Below are 18,919 nucleotides of genomic sequence, written 5' to 3'. Positions count from 1 at the left end.
AATATCCATTTCAAACGTGCCGGGGCTGTTGAGGGAGACAGTGGAGGGGCACCCAGGGAGGGGTCTCGGGCTGAGCCCCCAGTGGGAGGCTGGGGGGGGGGGCGCGGCGTCCTGGGACTGGCCACCAGGTGGCGCTCGCTCATCAACCTGGACCCCAGGGCGGCTCGCGGGTCTCTCTGATGCCGCCCCCATCACCACCCTCCTTGGGAAACCCCTGACTCCATCTGGCCCCATTCCCGGGCTGCTCCCCATCCTCCCTGGCCTCTCGAACTCAGCACGCTGCCGGCCTCTTCGTGTGGAGGTCGGAGGCTCTGGCTTTGACCCAGGTGTCCCCTCGGCTTACAGGTTAGGCTGAGACTCGGGCTTAATCCTGAGGGTCAAATTCATTTCTGGAAGGGCCGCTCGTGCTTCCGTGGTGGTGGCCGGCACCCTCGTGGCCTGTGTCTGGACAGTTTTGGATGGTCCCTTTCTGCCCCTTCATGCCCCTGTCCCGCAGCGTCCCCATCCCCACTTCCCCGCCCCCATCCTGAAGCCACGCGGGGCTCGCACACTGGCTTCGGAGCCTGCAGCAGGAACCACTAGGTTGGGAAGGCCAAGTGCCCCTGGGACCTGGACAGGGTTCTGACTCGCCTTCTTCTCCAGGCAGGTCCCAGCTGCAGACCTGCCCCTCCCTAGCTGTGTGTCACCATCTCTCTGGGCTCTGGTTTCTTTAACAATAAAACAGAGATAATAAACAAGAAAAAGCCTGCCTTAATCAGAGCTCATGAAAGTGGCAAAAGTTGGAAAATGTGACACAGTGCATCTGTACAAAATAAGTTTAGACGCTAGAGACAAACAAACAAAGCCCTGAAGCGTTCCATAGCATTCCATCCCAGGTCTGGAGTTTATGGAAGCCACACACCTGCTGGGAGAGTCTCACCATGCCGAGTGGGATTCCCACTTTTATTTTATTTTTTTTTAAAGATTTTTATTTACTTATTTGACAGACAGATCACAAGTAGGCAGAGAGGCAAGCAGAGAGAGAGAGAGAGAGAGAGAGAGAGAGGAGGAAGTAGGCTCCCCGCTGAGCAGAGAGCCCGACTCGGGGCTCAATCCCAGGACCCTGAGATCATGACCTGAGCCGAAGGCAGAGGCTTTAACCTACTGAGCCACCCAGGCACCCCAGGATTCCCACTTTTAAAGATTTGGATTCTCTTACATTTCATTTCTTAATTTAAGAGATTTTGAAGGTAATTTTGACTATAACGATTAACTTTGACCCAAATATCAGTGGCTTAAACAATGCAGATGCCTTTTTCTTTCTCCCATAACAGTGGGGTAGACTGTCCAGGTTTGGTGTGGCCCAGTGTGGTGTTGAGACCCTGGCCCCTTCTATCTTGTTTCTCTGTCATTTGTGGCCTTCATTTCCAGGTTGGACTTATGTTGTAGGATGACTGCTCAACTCCAGCCATCAATCTGCATTCCTTCCAGCAGAAAGGAGGAAAGAGAAGGGCAGGTAGCTCCCCTTTAAGAACACTTGTCAGTTGCACACACATTTTACTGACATCCCAGTAGTACCATGGCCAGCAAGGAGGGTGGGGAAAGATGGTACTTATCCTGGGCCACAATGCACTGAGCTAAAATGGGGGTTTTATTACTTTGAAATAGGAGACAATAGGTATCGGGGGATACCAAGCTGTAGAGAATTTCGAGAATCTGTTTCGAGATTCTGTTTTGAGAATCTGTTTCGAGATTCTCGAGAATCTGTTTTCTCCATTTCGAGAATCTGTTGCTCCCCCAAGGAAGGAGCATGCCAGTATGTCAATTCACGGGAGCCTGTTGATAGAGCAGTTTCGAGGCTGAGTGCAAACCAGTGTCCACATTCTCAGAGCCTCCTGTCTAGTGTGGAAGGCAAAACAGGAGAGGAAGTGAGTAGGTGGCTCCCTACTCTGCCGGGGAAAGACCCCAAAGGCCACAGTAGTTCCAAGTTGGGGCCACTGCCTGCTCAAGCCCAGATCTCTTTTTGCCTTGGAAAGCACATTCCTTTTTCATGGTTTGTGTTTTTCTGGAAACTATTAGAACTCGCCACCCAAACCAGATGATAATTACATGTTACTGATCTCCAGTATTTACAGCTCTCTCTCCCTTTTAAAGAAGAGATATTTTTACTGCGCATTGTGTTGGCAAAACCCAGTCTCCTTCCTACCAAGCAGCCTGGATATTATTTTCACATTTTCTCTGTGAATTCACCTCGGGGGAGAGAGTAGAAAGGTCTGAAGGCACCAAATGTGGGTAATAATGTGTCTTCGGTCAGGGGCAAAGATCAGAGAACGAGAGGTGGCCCGAGGAGAAGGAGTGCACGCTGTCTCGAGAGCTATCAACAGTGGGCGAGGAACAAAGACCAGGGAAAGCTGCTTTGTCAAAGGCAGCAGGACCCGCTGTGGCAGCCCCCCTACCAACCCCCGCAGAGACCTGCCTTGGCTCTGTTCGCTGCCCTTTAAGGCAGAGCTCAGAGGGCTTCCCTTGGTCATCTGTGTCCACTGCAGCTGAATGGACCTGGGGTTCTGGTCTAGCACCCCTACTTTTTAGCTGCAGGCCTGGGAGCAAGTCGTTAGTCTTTTTGAGCCTCCGTTTCTCCCTTTGGAAAAGGAGATCAAAGCAGCACCTACTTCTGGGGTGACTGCAAAAGTTAAATGAGATCATGCACCTAGGTCCTACCAGAGCACTGAGCGCGTAGTATGTGCTCAGTAAGCAGGAGCTAGTCATCATCACTGCATCCTCCATAGCTGTCCCCCTCTGACATGACAAAGCAGTCCCGTTTCATCTGGTCTTTCACCAAATAATGTTTCGTGCTTTCTTTATGGGCAAGAAGTGGGCAAGGGGTGAGGAGGTTGGCCAGCACCAGGCTCTTTCTCTTCCTTCCCCACCACTGACACCCTGTAGAAAGCCCTTCCCCACATCCCAATGGATGGCTTGAAATGACTTTCCATCGAAGTTTTATTTTTATGATCAAAAGACAGGTGAGGCCTGGATGACATTTGCTACAGCTCTCTGCACACCTTACTCCTCCTGGGAACTGAGGCAGGGTGGAGGCGGTGCGGGGTGGTGAGGGGGGTGAACTGGCTGGAAAGGTGACTGGGGAGGATTTGAATCCAGATCAAACGACCACAGAGCCCTGACCCCATGCTTTGCCCTCTTCCCGGCACCTGCTCAAGTCTGTAAAGAGCAGGCAGAAGTCTAACGATGAATTTAAAAAAATTCATTTCAAAACTTGTTCGCTCAATTAAGTTGGATGCTTTTAAAGACAAATTTAATTATTTTGAGTTCAATAAAAGCCTTTTAATAAGATGAACATCATGATTTCAGGCCTCCACTTTCAGGCTTATCAGTCCCGGCGAGGTGGGGACCGAAAGGGAGGGAGGGAAGCGGGGGCGAGGGCAGGGAGGGAGAGGCGGTGCGAGCGGGCGCACGCAGATGCGCGCACCCGTACCCGGGAGGGATATTTATTTTAAAAATCTATTCGCACATTTAAATCCATCATTTGTTCCAAATTATTTGCGGAGCTTATAATGTTTTGTTTTATTTTTAGAAGCCGTTCTTTTACTTCGGTACAACTGCACCAAGTGTTACAGGAAACGCGACGCCGAGCTGGCACGGCTCGCTGTGTGTTCTGTCTCCCCTGTTGGCGCTAGTCTTCCTCGCGGCGAACGCTCCGTCTAAGCCTGCGGCGGCGACAAGAAGCCAGACACCCATGCTGAAGTAATTTCAACAAATATCAACTCAAAGCCGACTTGAAGTAGCCAAAAATGTCAGGGCTGCCTTCCCAGCCCGGTGCAAAGGGAGCCTGCAGGGTATGCACGCCCCAGAGCCCGGCTGGGCTCCGCGAGGGCCGCCTTCTTCCAGTTTCCACGCCTTCACGGGGCCGGGGAAATGGCAGCTGCTGCTTCCAGCTGCCGAGCCCCGAACCCCTTCTTCTGGTGAGTCCCCCTCACTTTCCTTTAGCGAATCGCTGCTCTCCCTTCTCGGTGCAGGTGGATGGCAGGGAGCTGGCCCTGCCTCCAGGTGCAGGGTGGGGCAAGTGACTGAAACCTGGCCAATCAGAGCCCGGCTTTCCCCACAGCTGCAGGGATTGGCTCAGTGAAGGGCACGTGACCCAGTCCAGGCCAATGGAATTCAATTCTGGGACTTTTGCTGGAAGGACAGGAAGCTAATTTCTTCCCACTTGGTTGAGGGCAGAGAGAAGGAAGCTGGAGAGACGGTGGGCGTCAGGGGAGGAGAATCTGTTTGAAAGGGAGGTCGGTGAGGGACAGAGCAGCTGGTGGTGCAGACAGACATCTTCGTGATGTCATGGTGGGCCCATCCGGACCTGGCAGCAAGTGGTCCAGCCCTGCTCTACCTGTTGCTTAGCAGTTGCAAGAGTCAACAAGTCCCTCTTTTGCTAAGGCCAGCCTCAGTTGGGCTTGGCTCACTTATTAGAGGAAGAAATAGCGGATTCCAGGGCATGGCTCTGCGGGGCTGTGCGGCGGCGCTGCTGAGTCTCCTGCTGGCTTCTGCTCACGCAGGCACCTGGTTCGCTCTCTCCCCTCCCTTTCTCCCTAACATCTCTGGACTTGAAATCCTGCCTCCCCTCACCCTAACAGCACAGTTTCCCACCCTTGCAGTATTGTGTTGTGATGCCAGTCTGCGAGTCTCTCTCGAAAACCAAAAGGTGGGCTCCTTGGGGTCAGAGGTTAGGCTCTGTGCGCTGACATCCTTGAGCAGTGCCCAGCGTGATGCTGTGCTTAAAAATAATTAAAAAACAAAAAATAAAAAATCAGATGAGAGACGGGACCTCCCCAAACACAAGGGCGACTTCAATCAAGAACTTGACACGGTGCTGGGCACCTAGTAGGTGCTCAACAAATATTAGACATTCTGAGTTCCGCCTTTATTCTGGACTCATTCAGTTTTATCAGCTTGAGCTGAAGTCGAAGGTGTGGGAGGGTCTCCTTTTCAACCCAAGACATCCTTCACAACTACCTCACAGGCACTGCCATCAACCCTTTCTACAGATGAGGTGACTGAGGGCCAGAAAGGACAGTGACCACTAAGGAGAGGCACTTGGGCTGTGGAACAGCACCACGGTGTCCCACTGCCAATACCGAAGAGTAGTGAGTTCTCTGGGTTTTTCTTTAATTTTCCTTTTTTTCCTTTTCTTCTTTCCTTTCCTTTTCTTTCTATCTCTTCCTCTCTCTCTCTCTCTCCGAGATTTTCCCCCACCAGAGAGAGGAAACAAGTAAGATAGATGTGTGCCTCAAGTCCCTGATTGTAGGACTCTGTACTCCAGAAGCTTGCAGAACTGTGGGGATGAGGCCAAACACTGGGCATCCCTTGAGAATTAACAGTTTGGGCTGATTTTTTTAAAAAAACCTTAACCAGGTGTCAGATGGTTCTAAATATGAGTTACTGTTCGGGGCACTGTGGGTAACCCACTCAGATCCTCCGGGACCCTTTTAGGTTCCTTTTCCCCCTGCCCCGGCATCCACGGGCATTACCAAGGGCCGGTACCTGGGAACATCCTCTGGGAACACCCCTGGGGCTTGTGACACTCCCCCGCTGCTACACTCTGACACACACGAGCCAGGAACATGAGTCTACTTCTCACCCAGAAGCACCTTATACGCTAGAGGTCTCCACAGGTCCCTTTGGGATCTTTGGGAGCTGGCTGAGGTGGGGACTTTGCCTAAAGTCGTCCCTATCCTGCTTCGTTTTTCCTCTTCCCAATTCCCATTTCCCTTGGGAGCACACCCTTGATGTATCCCTTTATACAAATTCACGCTTCAATGTTTACTTCTGGAAGCGACCCACCTTGGGCAGTTTCTTTCTTGCAGAACTTATCAGAGCTTTTAGCATGCTATAGAGAATGATTTTTCCAAGAGGGAGGAAAAATAGGTAATATCTTGCAAGTTCTCTTAACCCTAATTAATAAAAGGGGTGGGTTGATTTTAACCCTGTTTATTAGAACCACCTGCCTGAGCTAGTGTTTTCACTGGGCTCCCCGGATGCTGCCTGAACTGAGACAGAGGTCTAGGGAATTGCTCAAGGCCCCCAGCAACTCATCAGGTTTCTTCCATCCCGCTAAATGGGCCCCAGGAGCGTTGCTGAGAGCGGTGGGGGACAGGGGAAGTCAAGATGGCCAAAGAAGTTAAGAAAGCCTCATTCCAAAGAATTGTAAAATTTATTGTATAAGTATTGCAGCTTTTCAGAATGTCATCATTGCCACTAATGATTATTGATACACAACAAGCGATTTCATCAGGCCTGTGGATTGGCATCCAAGTACAGAGTCTTATGCAGCAGCAACGTGGGCGCAGCACCCAGCGTGCCACGGAGAATTTACATGAGTTGAACTTGAACAGAACTTGGGGAACAGGGCTGCAAAGGAGAGCGGCTCCAACGCCAAGAACGCAACGTAAAAGCGTGCCGTCAGCACACCACCATGGAATCAGGCAGGCAAACGAGAACATGTCCTTCTGGGCTCTATAGATACAGCAAGATTTGAAGCAGTTTCCAGAAAAAAACAAAGACAAAACAAAACAAACAAAACAAAAAACACTTTTATTTTTCCTTATCACTGGGATGTTTTGTGGATCTGGAAGCTTTGTGCGCATGTAGAAAGCAATTTGTGAAACATACAATGCACGGAGACGAGGACAGGGCATGGACTCGGTTCTCGCCCTGCCCTTGTGTTCGCTAGACATTGGGGGTGGGGGTGGGGGGAGTTTAGCTCTTTGCAAAGAACACTGGGCTTCGGGGCAAGGGTGGGACAGGGATGGCTCTCAGGGTCTGTGGAGACCTGGCCTTTGTCGGGGGAAATGCTCTTCCTTGGGAGGAAACATGATTGAGAAGCAGGGAAACGAGGACTAGAGGAAGCCCAACCTGGTCCCCCTCCAATCAGCTACTGCCGAAGACCCCAAACTTTTTAACTCGAAAAGGATCTCCTCAGGGGTGCTCAAAGCCTTTTTAAAGATAATGGCACGACAGTCAACATCTAGAGGAATGAGTGAAGCCACAGCTCTGGGGTCCAGCAGAGAAACCGAGAGCTTAGCTCCAACAGTTGTTTCCAGAAACACACCCCACCGGTTTTCTTGGGATGCGCCCTGACTTTGACTAGCTGCTCTGCCATGAACCCCTGCAACTGGCATCGGCATGGCCCGGAGCCCAGGGGCGCCGCAGCATTGAGCCCTGATTCCTGGGGTACAACCGGAGGGGCGTGTTCTGCCCTCAAGCCAGCTGAGGTCAGGAAGCCACTCCCCCGCCTCCTTCCGAACGCACCTCCAAGTGACAGGATTCAGAGTTTGGCTCAAGAGGACCTCGGGAACGCTTGGGGCTGCCGCTACCCACACAACCGAGAGCCACTTCTGGGCTGACAACTCCCGCGGGAGTCAAACACAGTATTGGATGAGAGGGTGGAGGGCAGGAACAGGATCGCCCGACGGAGCCAGGCACATCCCCCGTGGAGGGCAGGCGGGGCAGGACACAAGAGGGCAACGGGGACATTTGAGAAGCAGCAGCAACCCTTTGTTGACCTCGAGTAGGAAGGCCAATCCCTGGGTGATCGTGTCACTGCCCAGGGATGCCCCCAACTGGTGGCAAGAGAGCCCTGCTTCCTTTAAGGCACTAGGCAGACTCTTCACATAAAGATACAGTTTTTAAAAATTTTTTCTATAAATGTGTCCCTGTACCTTTTAGGACAAATTATACCGATTTCTCTGCACTTCCGCAAACAATCCTCTTTGAGAAGCCAAGTTTAGGCTGAAGACCCCCACGGAGATGCAGGTTTCATTGTCAAAGTATAAGAACTTTCTGCCAAGCTGGTCAACAGGCGCTCAGACTCTCCGTGTTTATCTGCTGGTCACCATGTTTCTGAAAATGTATATATAAATAGAGTTCAAAGGGTCAGAACTTCAAAAACGGTTCTCAGGGTTTTTAAGTCATAAAAAAGTTGCTTAAAAACAAGAGTTATTGCCCTTAAGCCTCCTCTGATGTTAGTCCGCTAGTTAGCAGTCTGCCAAAACGAAAAGACAGCTAGCTCTGTGCTGTCTTTCGAAAGGGGTTGGACGGGGTGCTGCTCTTCCATTTGGGGGGGGGTCACCCCATGGAATGTGAACAAGTCCTCAGTGGGAGGAAGGGGCTGCAGCTCCAGCCACTGTCCCTGGTAGATCCTAAGGGACCCCCCCCCAACTCCCCCATCCCGCCTGTCACCACCGCGCACACACGTGTGCCGACTCACGCGTCCTCGCCAGCACACCGTCACCAAGGGGTCCTTCCACACTGAAATCTAAACAGTAAAATCCTGGTATCTGCTAGAGAGGCTATGAAAACACAGACAGATAAACACAGCAAACGTGATTGTTTCCACGGGGAGAGGGGATGAAAATGCAGGAGAGCAGAAGGTCAGGAATTCTGCTTTGAAAACATAAAGCACAGGTTTGACTGTTTCTTTTGTGTTAACCCTTTTTCATATCCCGGGAGAAATCTGGGCATGTCGCTTTCTCACCTCCGGTTTTCCGTTTGGTGGCCCGTTGAGTGAGAATGGCTACGTAAAGAGAAAGACAGGGATGAGGTCAAGTTCCTAATACTTTGGGCCTTTCTGATCTGCCGGGGGCGGGGGGGGCTCCACCGACCTCAGCGGAAAAATCCTGGAGCCAACCCGATCACCCCAAAGCACTCCATACAAAGCAGCCACCCGAGCCCCTCTTGGAGCTAGAGAGGGGCACCTCAGCCCCTTCCCAGGGTGGGGTGGGGGTGGGGCTTCATGCTTAAAGAAACAGGAAGAAAAACTAAATTCTTCAGTAAGTTTATTTTCATCTCAGGAAATGCAAAGCCACCACCTGGAATTTGGTGCCGAAGAGTAACTTCCCTATCTCATCTGCCATCCGAAGGCTGTTCTGGCCCGGAGGGGGACAACAGGTCTCCTCCGATGGGGGAATGTATAACGAGGTAATAACCTATCGCTAGCCAGAAGCTTCCGCGTCACAGGAAAGCAGCCCCCTCTGGAAGCTTCTCCAAACTCCGTGTAGAGCCCACCCTCTGCCTGACGTAGACTGAAATTTTGACATTTCTCCCTTAAAAGTCTCGACAGACGTGATAGAAGTTTCCATCAAACAAGCACTGACATATTTATATTAAAAAATAGTGCAAAAGCTCAACATTTATATAAATAACTCTAAACCCCTGCTTTGTACTTTTTTTTTCTTTACAAGGTAATACACGCTTTCTGAGTTGGCACTCCAAAATTGCCATTTTTTTTTCTCTTCTAGTTCAGAAAACAACTTTTTTTTTTAATAGGCCTCTTCTAATACAAAAATACTCCTGCCCTCACAATACAGTTTCTTTTATTTTATATATATTTATATATATAATATTGCAGATCTTTAAACAAAGGTTTTGTGCAAATATGTCTTTAAAGTTAAGTGAAATCATCATAAACAAAAGAAAAGAAGCATTCACGCACGCAGCTCAACTAGAAACATAAAAGACTAGGGTAGATTTTGTGGGGGGGGTTTTCTCTTTTGCCTTCAAGACACAGCTCAACGAAGAAACGTGGTTTTTTTGCAAGCTTTCTTAGCTTGTGCATTCAGACCAGACAGAACATGTAAATATTTATACACAGAGAGAGGGGGAGAGGATGGTGACGCGCCGAACGTTGTGGGTGCCGCCCAGTCCTCCTCTGTCTTCTCGTTTAAGAGGTGTGGAGTGTTTCACCTTTTACCTCCTGCTGCCCCAGCCCGGGATTCCTAGAGAGGGTGCCCTTTCTGTTTCTCCTTCTCTTTGCTCCAGGCAGCTGTGCTCTCCAGGGGGGCGATGTGCGCGTGGTGGAGCCGGGTCCCCTCCAGCAAGGAGGGCGGCCCGCTGCTCTGCTGGTGCTGGAAGGCGGGGGACCCAGGGTAGTGCCCGATGACCTCGCTGTAGGTGGGGGGCGGCCCCTCCATGCGCCCGCCGCCCCCATAGCATGTGGCGCTGATGCCCGAGTTACTGCTGGGGGGACAGGGGCCGCCCAACATGGCATTGTCCATCAGGTCGCTGTCGAAGATGGTTCTGTTCGGGGGCGCGCGCACCGACTCCCGGTTCAGCTCTAGCTGCTGCTCGGGGTCCCGCAGCTGGAGGGTGCAGGGGCCCTGGTACGGCGGGGGCTCCTCCCCGTCCGACAGCGAGATGGTGGGCGGCAGGTCAATCTCGTGCTGCAGGTAGGGGTACGTGGGCTGGAAGCGGTGGAAGCGGTCCCGCTGCGTGAAGGGGGGCACAGCCAGACGGTCGGTGGGCCTCGGAGGGGCATAGACCTGCGGCTGGAGGGGGCAGAGCAGAGTGAGGGCCCCACAGAAGCAGGACCCGAGGCGGGGGTGGGGTGGGGGTGGAGGTGGGGTTTCCGGCTGCCGGACTCTGCTCTCTGCGGGAGGGAGAACCTGCAGCAGTGGGCACCGCTGAGCGGGGAGTCCAGCCCTGGCCCGCCGCTGGGGAGCCCCGGCTAGGAACATCATGACGGAGCTGAAATAGAGGCAACTTTTGTCTTCCACGTGCAGACACCAGGGTCCGCTCCCTGCGGGCAGGGCGCAGGTAACATCGCCCTGCGGAGGATCCGGGCAGCCAAGGACAGTGCCCTTCAGAGAAGGGCACAGGTGTGAGCCCAGCAGCCATAGGAGGCACTCTGGCTTGGAAAGGGGACCCCGTGGGCAGATGGCCTCAGGCATCCATCTCAGCACCTTGGGGGACAGGCAGGGAGGGGACCGGAGGCGGCGCAGGGTCTCACCTCTGGGATTCCGTTGCCCGACACTGTGCTCTCTGAGGGCCAGAGGCATCCTTCCTGTGTGGGGAGGAGAGGAGCTGGGTCAGTGGGAGGAACAGAGGAGGACGCCAAAGAGTTAACTGGCTTTGACCCTGGGGTCTTCTATTCGCAAACAGAGCTGGCAGCCAACCACTCCTTTCCATCCCCACCCGTCCACCCGTGCACCCGTCCACCCTCGCCTGGGCCCCCACCATGTCTCAGACAGGACCACAACGGCCTTGTCACTGATCTCTCAGTTCTCTGCACTGTCCCCTGAAAATTCAACCCCCCACTCACACTTTCCAGAACCAGATGTTTGATTTGTGGGCCCCTCCTCAAAACCCTCCAGGAGCTTCCCCTGCACCTTCGAATGGATCCACATGAGCTTTTTAAGTGGCTGATGAGGAAGCCTGGCGTGATCTAGCCCTCCTGTAACCTGGCCCACGTGCTCGCAGTGCGACCTTGGCAAGTTACTTAACTTACAGAACTTTCACAAGGCAGAATATGCCTGGAGTGCTCATAGCACTCTGTGACTTCATGGAAGTGCTGGGGGCCATGTGGACATGCTCTCCAGCTCCGTGCTATGCACGCCCCCAAGGGCCTTTGCACCGGCCACCCTGCTGCCCAGCCAGCCCCGCAGACTTCCCCTGACACCACTGTTTAAAGAGCTCTCCCCCAGTAACAACCCTGCCGTGGGCCTAACTTCCTTCCCAGCAGCTCTCCTATCTGTAATCAACTTGTCTCTGTATTTATTTATCTCTTTTCAGTCCCCACCCGTGTATCAGGAGTCCCGTTCACAGGTGAAGAAATATGGACAAAGCTGGTTAATGAGACAAGCCAAGTGCCCTCACGTGTCTGCTCTGCCCCCAAATAAATGATCCCATCGGTCAGCAAAGGTGGAATGCGCCAGGAGTGCCGCGCCGTGCCAGGAGTGCTGCGCCAGGCCTGAAGCTTGCCACACGGGCTCGGGATGGGGACATGCCGGCACACCACGGGGATTTCAGGCCTTGGGGAGAGCCTCAAGTGTCAGGGAAGAGGGACCCCCAAGCCAGGATCAGTTTGTCTGAGAGGGAAGCCCAGACAGTTATGTGGTGATAGATCGCCCTGGTCCCAGGGGGGTGTGGGAGGGATGTCTTCTTTGAATTTCACAGCTTTCCACAGATGTTAACAGATACGATAAACTGTACATCCTCTAAGTACGCAATTTGGTTAAGTTTTGGCATGGGTCTACACCAGAGACCCATCGCTCCAATCAAAATAATGTACCTATCACCCTAAAAGTTTCCTTGGGTTTCTTGAGAGTTCGCGGGTAAGACATTCTCACTTACAGTGTGGGGCCCAAAGGTGAATGGGGGTGTGGGGCGCACGGGTTGCCCAGAGAACGGCAGTTACCTAAAGGGCCACTAGGGGGCTCTGGGGCTCTCGATGCTGTCCCACCAGGACAGCATGCACTTAACCCCATAAAGACTCACAGGAGTCTAGTCGGTTCCAGGGCTAGGACGTAGCAAGCAGACATGCAACCTCGCTGCTCAGGTGCTCACTGAAGGCCGTTCATTACTGGTATTAGTAATGTTTCGATCGCTGTCCTGGTGCCGGACACTGCACTAAGCACTCTTTAAAGCACCATCTCATTTCTCCCAAGATACCCCCAAGGCAGGCTGAGGTTGGTTAGCTGAGAGCTGAGTGGGCCCAGCCGGTAAGAGGCAGTGCTGGGATTCAAACCCTCACCTGCCTGCCTCCTGACCCACTCGGGCTCAGGCCGGTCCTGGCAGGCTCCGTAGCCCCCAGTCGGGCCACTGGCACAGTCCACGTGTGGGCCAGGAAGCAGATGGGGCCATCCGCCTGCTCCTCAGCAGGGTCAGGAGCCTTGGGGTGGGGTGCACGCAGCCAAGGCCAGCTTGGACGGACTGTGACCCAGATACACTCCTGCCTACGAGTCCCTCTGTCCCAGGGTCTGCGTGACGGGGCCAACAACCCCTTCCCACCACAGCCCCCACTCCCAGCCCTAACAGAGCAGTTATCGACCTGGCACCACACAGGAAGCTTAAGAAAACACCAATGGATGCCCCAGGAGCCCCACTGTAGAGCCCCGAACCATCCACCAGCCTCGTCACACTTCCTCCTCCAGGGAGCCCTCCAGGAACCAGCACTGCCACCCTGCCTCCCAGACTCTCATGGTGTCTCTCAGCTCCTGCATGGGCCTGGCCTGCTGTATAGTAATCCAATGTCCAGCTGGCTGCCCGGGACCCGATTTAGAAGACTTGTGTGCATAGAAGCCATGTGGGAAGCGGGAGACCCATGCCAGGGCTATTTGGGGACAAAGAGAACAGAGGGTTACCCCATCCAAGGCCCTGACTCAGCCTCCAGTCCGAATCCATCCCTGCCCCACGCTGAGCAGGCCTCACACACGAACTGTCTTCCGAGAGCGCTACTGGTGAAGCGGTCATTGCTGCTCAAGATGCATGAGCTTTGGGGGAATAATTAAAGCTGCAAAGGTGAGGAAATCACCTTTCACGTTTGAAAGCAAAACTCAGGGACCCCGGAGCAGCTCAGAAACGAGCAGGAGGCTTCCTGGGTGGCCAGGTGGAACGGGACATTCCCCTCCCCCGCCAACCCCAGGACAAGCCCCTTCGGGCCCAGCTTCTGCAATGGTGGCAAGATCACCATTACGCAGTAGAGTGTGGCTTCCCCTGGCACAGCATCGGGCGGGGGTGTGACATTCTAGGCCCGGAGGTGTACCTGCACCAGAGCCTCATCCTCTGACAGATGAAAAAATGGGGACACCCTAAAAAGGAACCAAAGCAGGACAGTCATGCCGGGGACAGGAGGGCCCCAGGCTGACAGTGGCCAGGTCTGGGTCTCTGTGGGAGGTCACAGGGCCCTGAGGCTCCTCTGATGCACCCTGTCTGGCAAGGCGTCCCCAAGGGAGCTGCCACACTTACTTCAGGCCTAACGAGGCTCCGTGTTTACCCAGTCGGGCATCCCAACGGGCCCCTGCAGGTGGCTAGGTAGATGGGGGTGGGGACTCTCCTTTGGCTCCAGGTGTCCGGGAACCAGGGCTGGAACCGGAACCCCTGTCTGGGCACCAGGTGCCGCCCACAGGACTGTCTCCCCGGCCCCGGCGGCAGCCAGGGTCCCTCGCACTGGAACTTGTGCCATCTCCCCAGCTCCCCGGGTGAGCATCGTCCTCCCCGTGACCACACACCTGGAGGAGGCCGCAGAAAGTCTAAGTCCACCCGTCTGATGGGCTGAGGCTCGGGGGGGCAAGAGGCCCACCCTGGGTGTGAGCCACCCAGCAAGATCTTCTCCTTGGCTCCCAACATCCCCCTTGCCCTGGCATCTGAGGCAGAACGGAGCGGCCCAGGCTGTGCACCTTGCTGCCCACAAGCTGCCGGGCTTCAGGCAGACGCACCCACCTGTCTGGGCCCCGGTCTCCCCGCTGCAGGGTGGGGTTTCCGGGCGGCTGGGAGCCGGGAGGCCCCGGGTGCGTGCGGGAACAGCAGGTGGTGCCGTCACTCGGGCAACAGCCACCACCAACAAACACAGATGAGCCCTGGCCTTGGAAGCGACAGATTCCTTCAGAGAAGCGGCACCAAGTGCCCTCCGGACCCATGCTGAGCCTCAGGTTCGGGGCCCGCCGTGTCCCCATCAGGGAGGGGGACAAGCAGAAGCTCCGGGCCTGACGCACCACAGCCACAGCCTGCTGCAGGCAGAGACGCCCGGGCCTGCCGAGGACCCGGCTCAGGCCCAGACTCGGGCCCCGCCACCCAGCCCAGGTGTCCCCCAGACCCTGGAAGCCACACCCAGTGCCCCCTCCCTGCTCTGTCGCTGTCCTCACAGGCTGGGAGATGGGGCTGGGCCCACAGCCCCAAGGCCACCCGTGTGCCACCTTCTCCTCCCTGCCAACCCCAGCCCGCCCTTTGGACAGCCCACTGCCGCAGGCTGCTGAGATCACGCATCGCCCGTGTCGGGGCGGAAACCCCCTTGGGGGTGAACTCTGCACCTGCATCGGTCCACCTGCTGAATGATGGGGGGCGGTGGGGCACAGGTCAGCCCCAAGGGCACAGGGAGTGAGGGGCCCCGGCACTCCCAGCGGCAGAAAGCCAAGGTCCCACCCGGCCGGGCCTCCACTTTGTGGTCTCGAGGTGATAGCTCTGGAGCTTCCAGGATGCTCAATGAAGCTCGCAATTCTAGTAACACGTCAAAATGCAGTCTTACGTTGAAAGGACCCCTTTCCAGCACAGGTCTGTCCTCCCCTGCCTGGACCCAACCACCGTCACTTCCTCCTTCAGAGCTCGGCCTGAGAGGCTCATCCTGGCCAAACACGGTGCTCTGGCATTCTTGGGGACAGTCACTTCGGTTCCCTCCAGAACCCTCGATATTGTCTGCTTCTGTCTGTCTGGATCTGGCCCCCAGGCGGCCACCCCCTGGAGCTTGGTCACAGCCCTTCCTGCCAGTGTCTGCGAGACTTCTAGGCCGTCTGCTCTGTAAGCATCGTCCGGTGATACATGAATGGACAGGCAGGTGCTGGACGGACGGCCAAGCGACTGAGTGAAGGGAAGTGCCTGCCCGTGGCCAGCAGTGCCCAGTCGCTGACTCCGTGCTAAGCCCCGAGTCCCCCAGCGAGTGACAGAGTCGTCCATCTCTCTCACAGTGAATGGCAACAGATGCCCCACTTCACGGACTGGGGACTGGTCCGAGGGCACATGGCCAGGCCCAGTGGAGCTGGGAAGGAAGGGAAGGTTGCGTCAAAACACCGTGAGCCCCCCGCCCAGATGCCTGCAGGGTGTGGACAGAAAGGGCCGAGGCTGCAGGGCTGTGGGCTGAGGTCCCACCGGGCCTGGACCCTGAACGGCCTCGTCTATCATCTGCCCAGAAGCTTCCCAGGCAGCCGTTCTCCTGTTCCTGCGAGCACCCCGACCCAGGACCCTGGGGCGCTGCCCTGAAGGGCATCCCGCTGGCCCTGGGAGCTCGGGGCGCGGACAGGAGGGGCTGGGCACTTACCGATGAGAGGGCATCTTCTCTTCTCCGGCCCTGGCTGTGGCGGCCGATGAAGGAGCGCGCGGACAGCTTGTAGTGGCTCAGCAAGCATGTGATCACCACGACCATCACCATCACCACCACCACGATGATGGTGATCTCCACGAACTCCAGCTCTGCTGCAAGACGGGAGACACATGAGCCTTGGGGGACCCCGACGCGGCCACCGGCGCAGGGTCCAGCCCTTCAGAATGTTCACTCACCCCCCCAACACGCACACCCCAACACTCCCAACACCCACACGGACACATGCACACCCCAACACTCACACATGGACACACACACATCGAATCACATACACACCCCAACACACCCCCCAACACCCACACATGGACACACACACCCTCACACTCACACGTGGACACAAGCACACCCCAACACACACGGATACTGAACCACAAAGACACACCAACACACACCCCCAACACACACACAGACACACACACACACACCCCAACACTCACAGACACACACACACCCCAACACACACACACCTTCCCCAAAATACATATAAACAGATAACCCACCCACACACACACCGCACACACCCACACACATACTTTTATCACACACACCCCACACCCACAACAGGACAGGACTGTGTGCAGACGCCCCCTGCCCCCCACCCCGCCTCCCAGCTCTCCAGAGAGATGCTTCAGAAAAACTACGTCCTGGGGGCTGCATATGCTGCCATTCTCCTTCCTTTTTCTCTTTTCTTTCTTTTCCTTTTTTTTTTTGGTGTTGTGTTGTTTTTCCCCTCCAAGGCGGAAAAACCCTCAAGTGCTGGAAAAGGAAGAAGGTTATTTTGATCCTGCCAGAGCCGGGGCGGTTTCTGCTGACTCGTGCGGGTCCGTGTCGAGGCGGCTCAGCAGCTGGCCACGGTCGGTGCCAGCAGAGCCCCCAGCAGCGGGCGCGACGCCAATCCCCCGGGCCCGCCGCGGATCTGGGTGGTGACACGACACACAGGGCAGCAGCCAGCAGGGCCAGGACCAAGCCCCGCCAGCCTCCCCCAGCCCACGGCTGCCCACCGGGGCACGATCCCCCCAACACCCGCTGCTAACAAGCAATTAGCTGAGGGCTCCCCAGGGCATAGGTTCAAGCTCAGGGCCACTGACTCAGCTCTTCCTCCTCCAAGACAGACAAACTGCAGCTGGGGGGTTGGGGCGGGTGGGGGAGGGGGGAGCGGGGCCAGGTGGTGGAGGGAGGAGTCGGGGCAGGCAGCAGGGGGTGGGGGAGGCGGGCTAGCGGCAGGTGCAGGAGTGGAAAGCAGCAGGCAGCATGAGGTACGGCTGTGTCAAGGGCTCTGGCCGCTCCGCTGGACCCACCCAAACTCCAGCCCTGCGAGGGCCAGACCCTCCTGCTTCAGTTTCCCTGCGGCTCCCGGCAGGAGATGCAATGCGTCCTATGTGGGAACGTTACTGTTCTCAAAACAGTGGAAGCTTCTCCAGACAGAACCCCCCACCCCAACATCCTTTCCAAAGCCCTGGCCACCCCCTTCCTCCCACGAAGGTCCCCAGGGCACCACCTTCTCAAGCCACATTCTATGTTGGCCCAACTGCACCGGTGTTTGCCTTTCAACTGCTCACACCCACTGCTATCATCAAGCTGCGTGAGTCTGCCCACCAGGGGACATGTGGCAATTTCTGGGCACACTGGAGACTGTCACACCGGGCACTCCGGGCATCTGGTGGGACCTTCTACAGTGCCCAGGGCACCTCATGACAAAGAACGATGGGTCAACGCCACAGCGTTGAGAATCCCTGTCCAGGGCTGTGTGTGCGTCTGGGACACTTCCATCATCCTATCTCACAGGCAAGGACAGCAAGGTCCAGAGGTCCAGTGACAGACTCTCAGCCCAAGGGTCCTAAGCTGCTGGCTCCTCTCACGCAACCGTCCACTGGACGACCTCCTGTGCACCCAGGAATTCAACCTGGAGCCTGGGCCTTATCTCTGGTTCCCAGGTGAGACCTCGTCCCATCTTGCCCTGGAGAGCCCCGGAGGGAGGGCAACCTGGCCAGGGACTCTGGGGAGACGGATCCTGGGAGCTGAGAAGGCTGGGGCCCTGCCCAGCAGCAGATCGGGCAGGCCTGGATGGAACCACTGGAGGGACACCCTCACTTTCCTGCGGGAGGAGGGACACCCTCACTTTCCTGCGGGAGGGCGGGCAGGCCCTCGGACCCAGCAACAGCGGCCACACCCCTGCCTCCCCAGACAGGCTGGTCCAGCGCCTGGGCAGTCTGGTCCGGCTCCCTAGGGCAGGGCCCTGCCTGCTGGGGCTCTGGATAAAGCTGTCCATTCAGGGGACACACAGGCCTACTTTGTGCAACCCCCACGCCCTCCCTCCTCAGAGGGGCCGACGAGGCCCCTCCTTCAGCCCCATGCACTCTTCACCCCAACCAGGATCAGGGTGGTAGGTTCCCCTCGGCCCCCTCCCCCTGCTGTCTCCAAGGACCTGTCCGCACCAGCCTGGACAAGGGAGGTGTGTGGCCGGCTGTCTTTGTCCTAGCCCCAGGCCCCGGCCCTCCCCCTGGTGTTTTCCAGGACCCAGAAGGGAGCGGATAGACAGCAGCTGAGGCAGCCAGATGGCAAAGGGGCAGCGGGTGAGGCTCGGGCATGCCCGTGGGGGTGGACAAGCCCTCCACAGCTCTCCTGACCCCACCAGCCCGGGCCAAAAGGGCAGGACACATTCCTGGGAGAGAATCACCCCCAGAAAGGAGCACAACGCTCCTAAAAACACGAATGTGACTACCTTGGGCCCTGGGCCACAAACCCCAGGAAACTCACAAGGCTGAAGGGCAGGAAAACTCAGAAAAAGAGAAGCCATGACTGATTTCTAGGCTACATTCTGGAAGCCAAAGGCTTGGGTGTAGGCCCAGAAGAGGAGGGAGACCCCGAAGGCCCCTAAGCCCTGCCCCAGCTGCATCAGGGGTCCTGGGCCCACTGGGTGTCAGCCTGGACCTCACCTCCCGGTCCATCCCAGCTTCCCCAGGTCAAAGGAGGCTATGGGCCCCGGGTGGTGGTGTGTAGATGAGACGCTTGGCACTCAGCACTCCCTCCATGACTGTGATTAATGGGGGGCTCCCATCATCCCTGGAC

At 56.0% G+C, this 18,919-nt stretch overlaps 1 protein-coding gene across 2 annotated transcripts in view; it reads right to left on the bottom strand.

Annotated features, from left to right (window-relative positions):
- Window positions 1-6,178: 6,178 nt before the first annotated feature.
- LOC111141456 (prostate transmembrane protein, androgen induced 1) overlaps window positions 6,179-18,919 on the bottom strand; it is a 54,625-nt gene continuing 41,884 nt past the window's right edge. Inside the window, exons 2-4 of one of the 2 annotated variants that reach the window (XM_022494031.1) lie at window positions 15,788-15,942; window positions 10,769-10,822; window positions 6,179-10,307 (exon numbers count right to left, since the gene is read on the bottom strand). In XM_022494031.1, the coding sequence (XP_022349739.1) occupies window positions 9,759-10,307; window positions 10,769-10,822; window positions 15,788-15,942 (758 nt within the window). In that variant the 3' untranslated portion in view covers window positions 6,179-9,758. The remainder of the gene's footprint in view (window positions 10,308-10,768; window positions 10,823-15,787; window positions 15,943-18,919) is intronic. The other variant, XM_022494033.1, reaches the window with a different exon arrangement.

Source organism: Enhydra lutris, unplaced genomic scaffold (genome assembly GCF_002288905.1).
Source record: "Enhydra lutris kenyoni isolate GAN:26980312 unplaced genomic scaffold, ASM228890v2 scaffoldscaffold6, whole genome shotgun sequence".
Lineage (NCBI taxonomy): Eukaryota > Metazoa > Chordata > Mammalia > Carnivora > Mustelidae > Enhydra > Enhydra lutris.
This window is presented reverse-complemented; position numbering and strand designations above follow the sequence as displayed.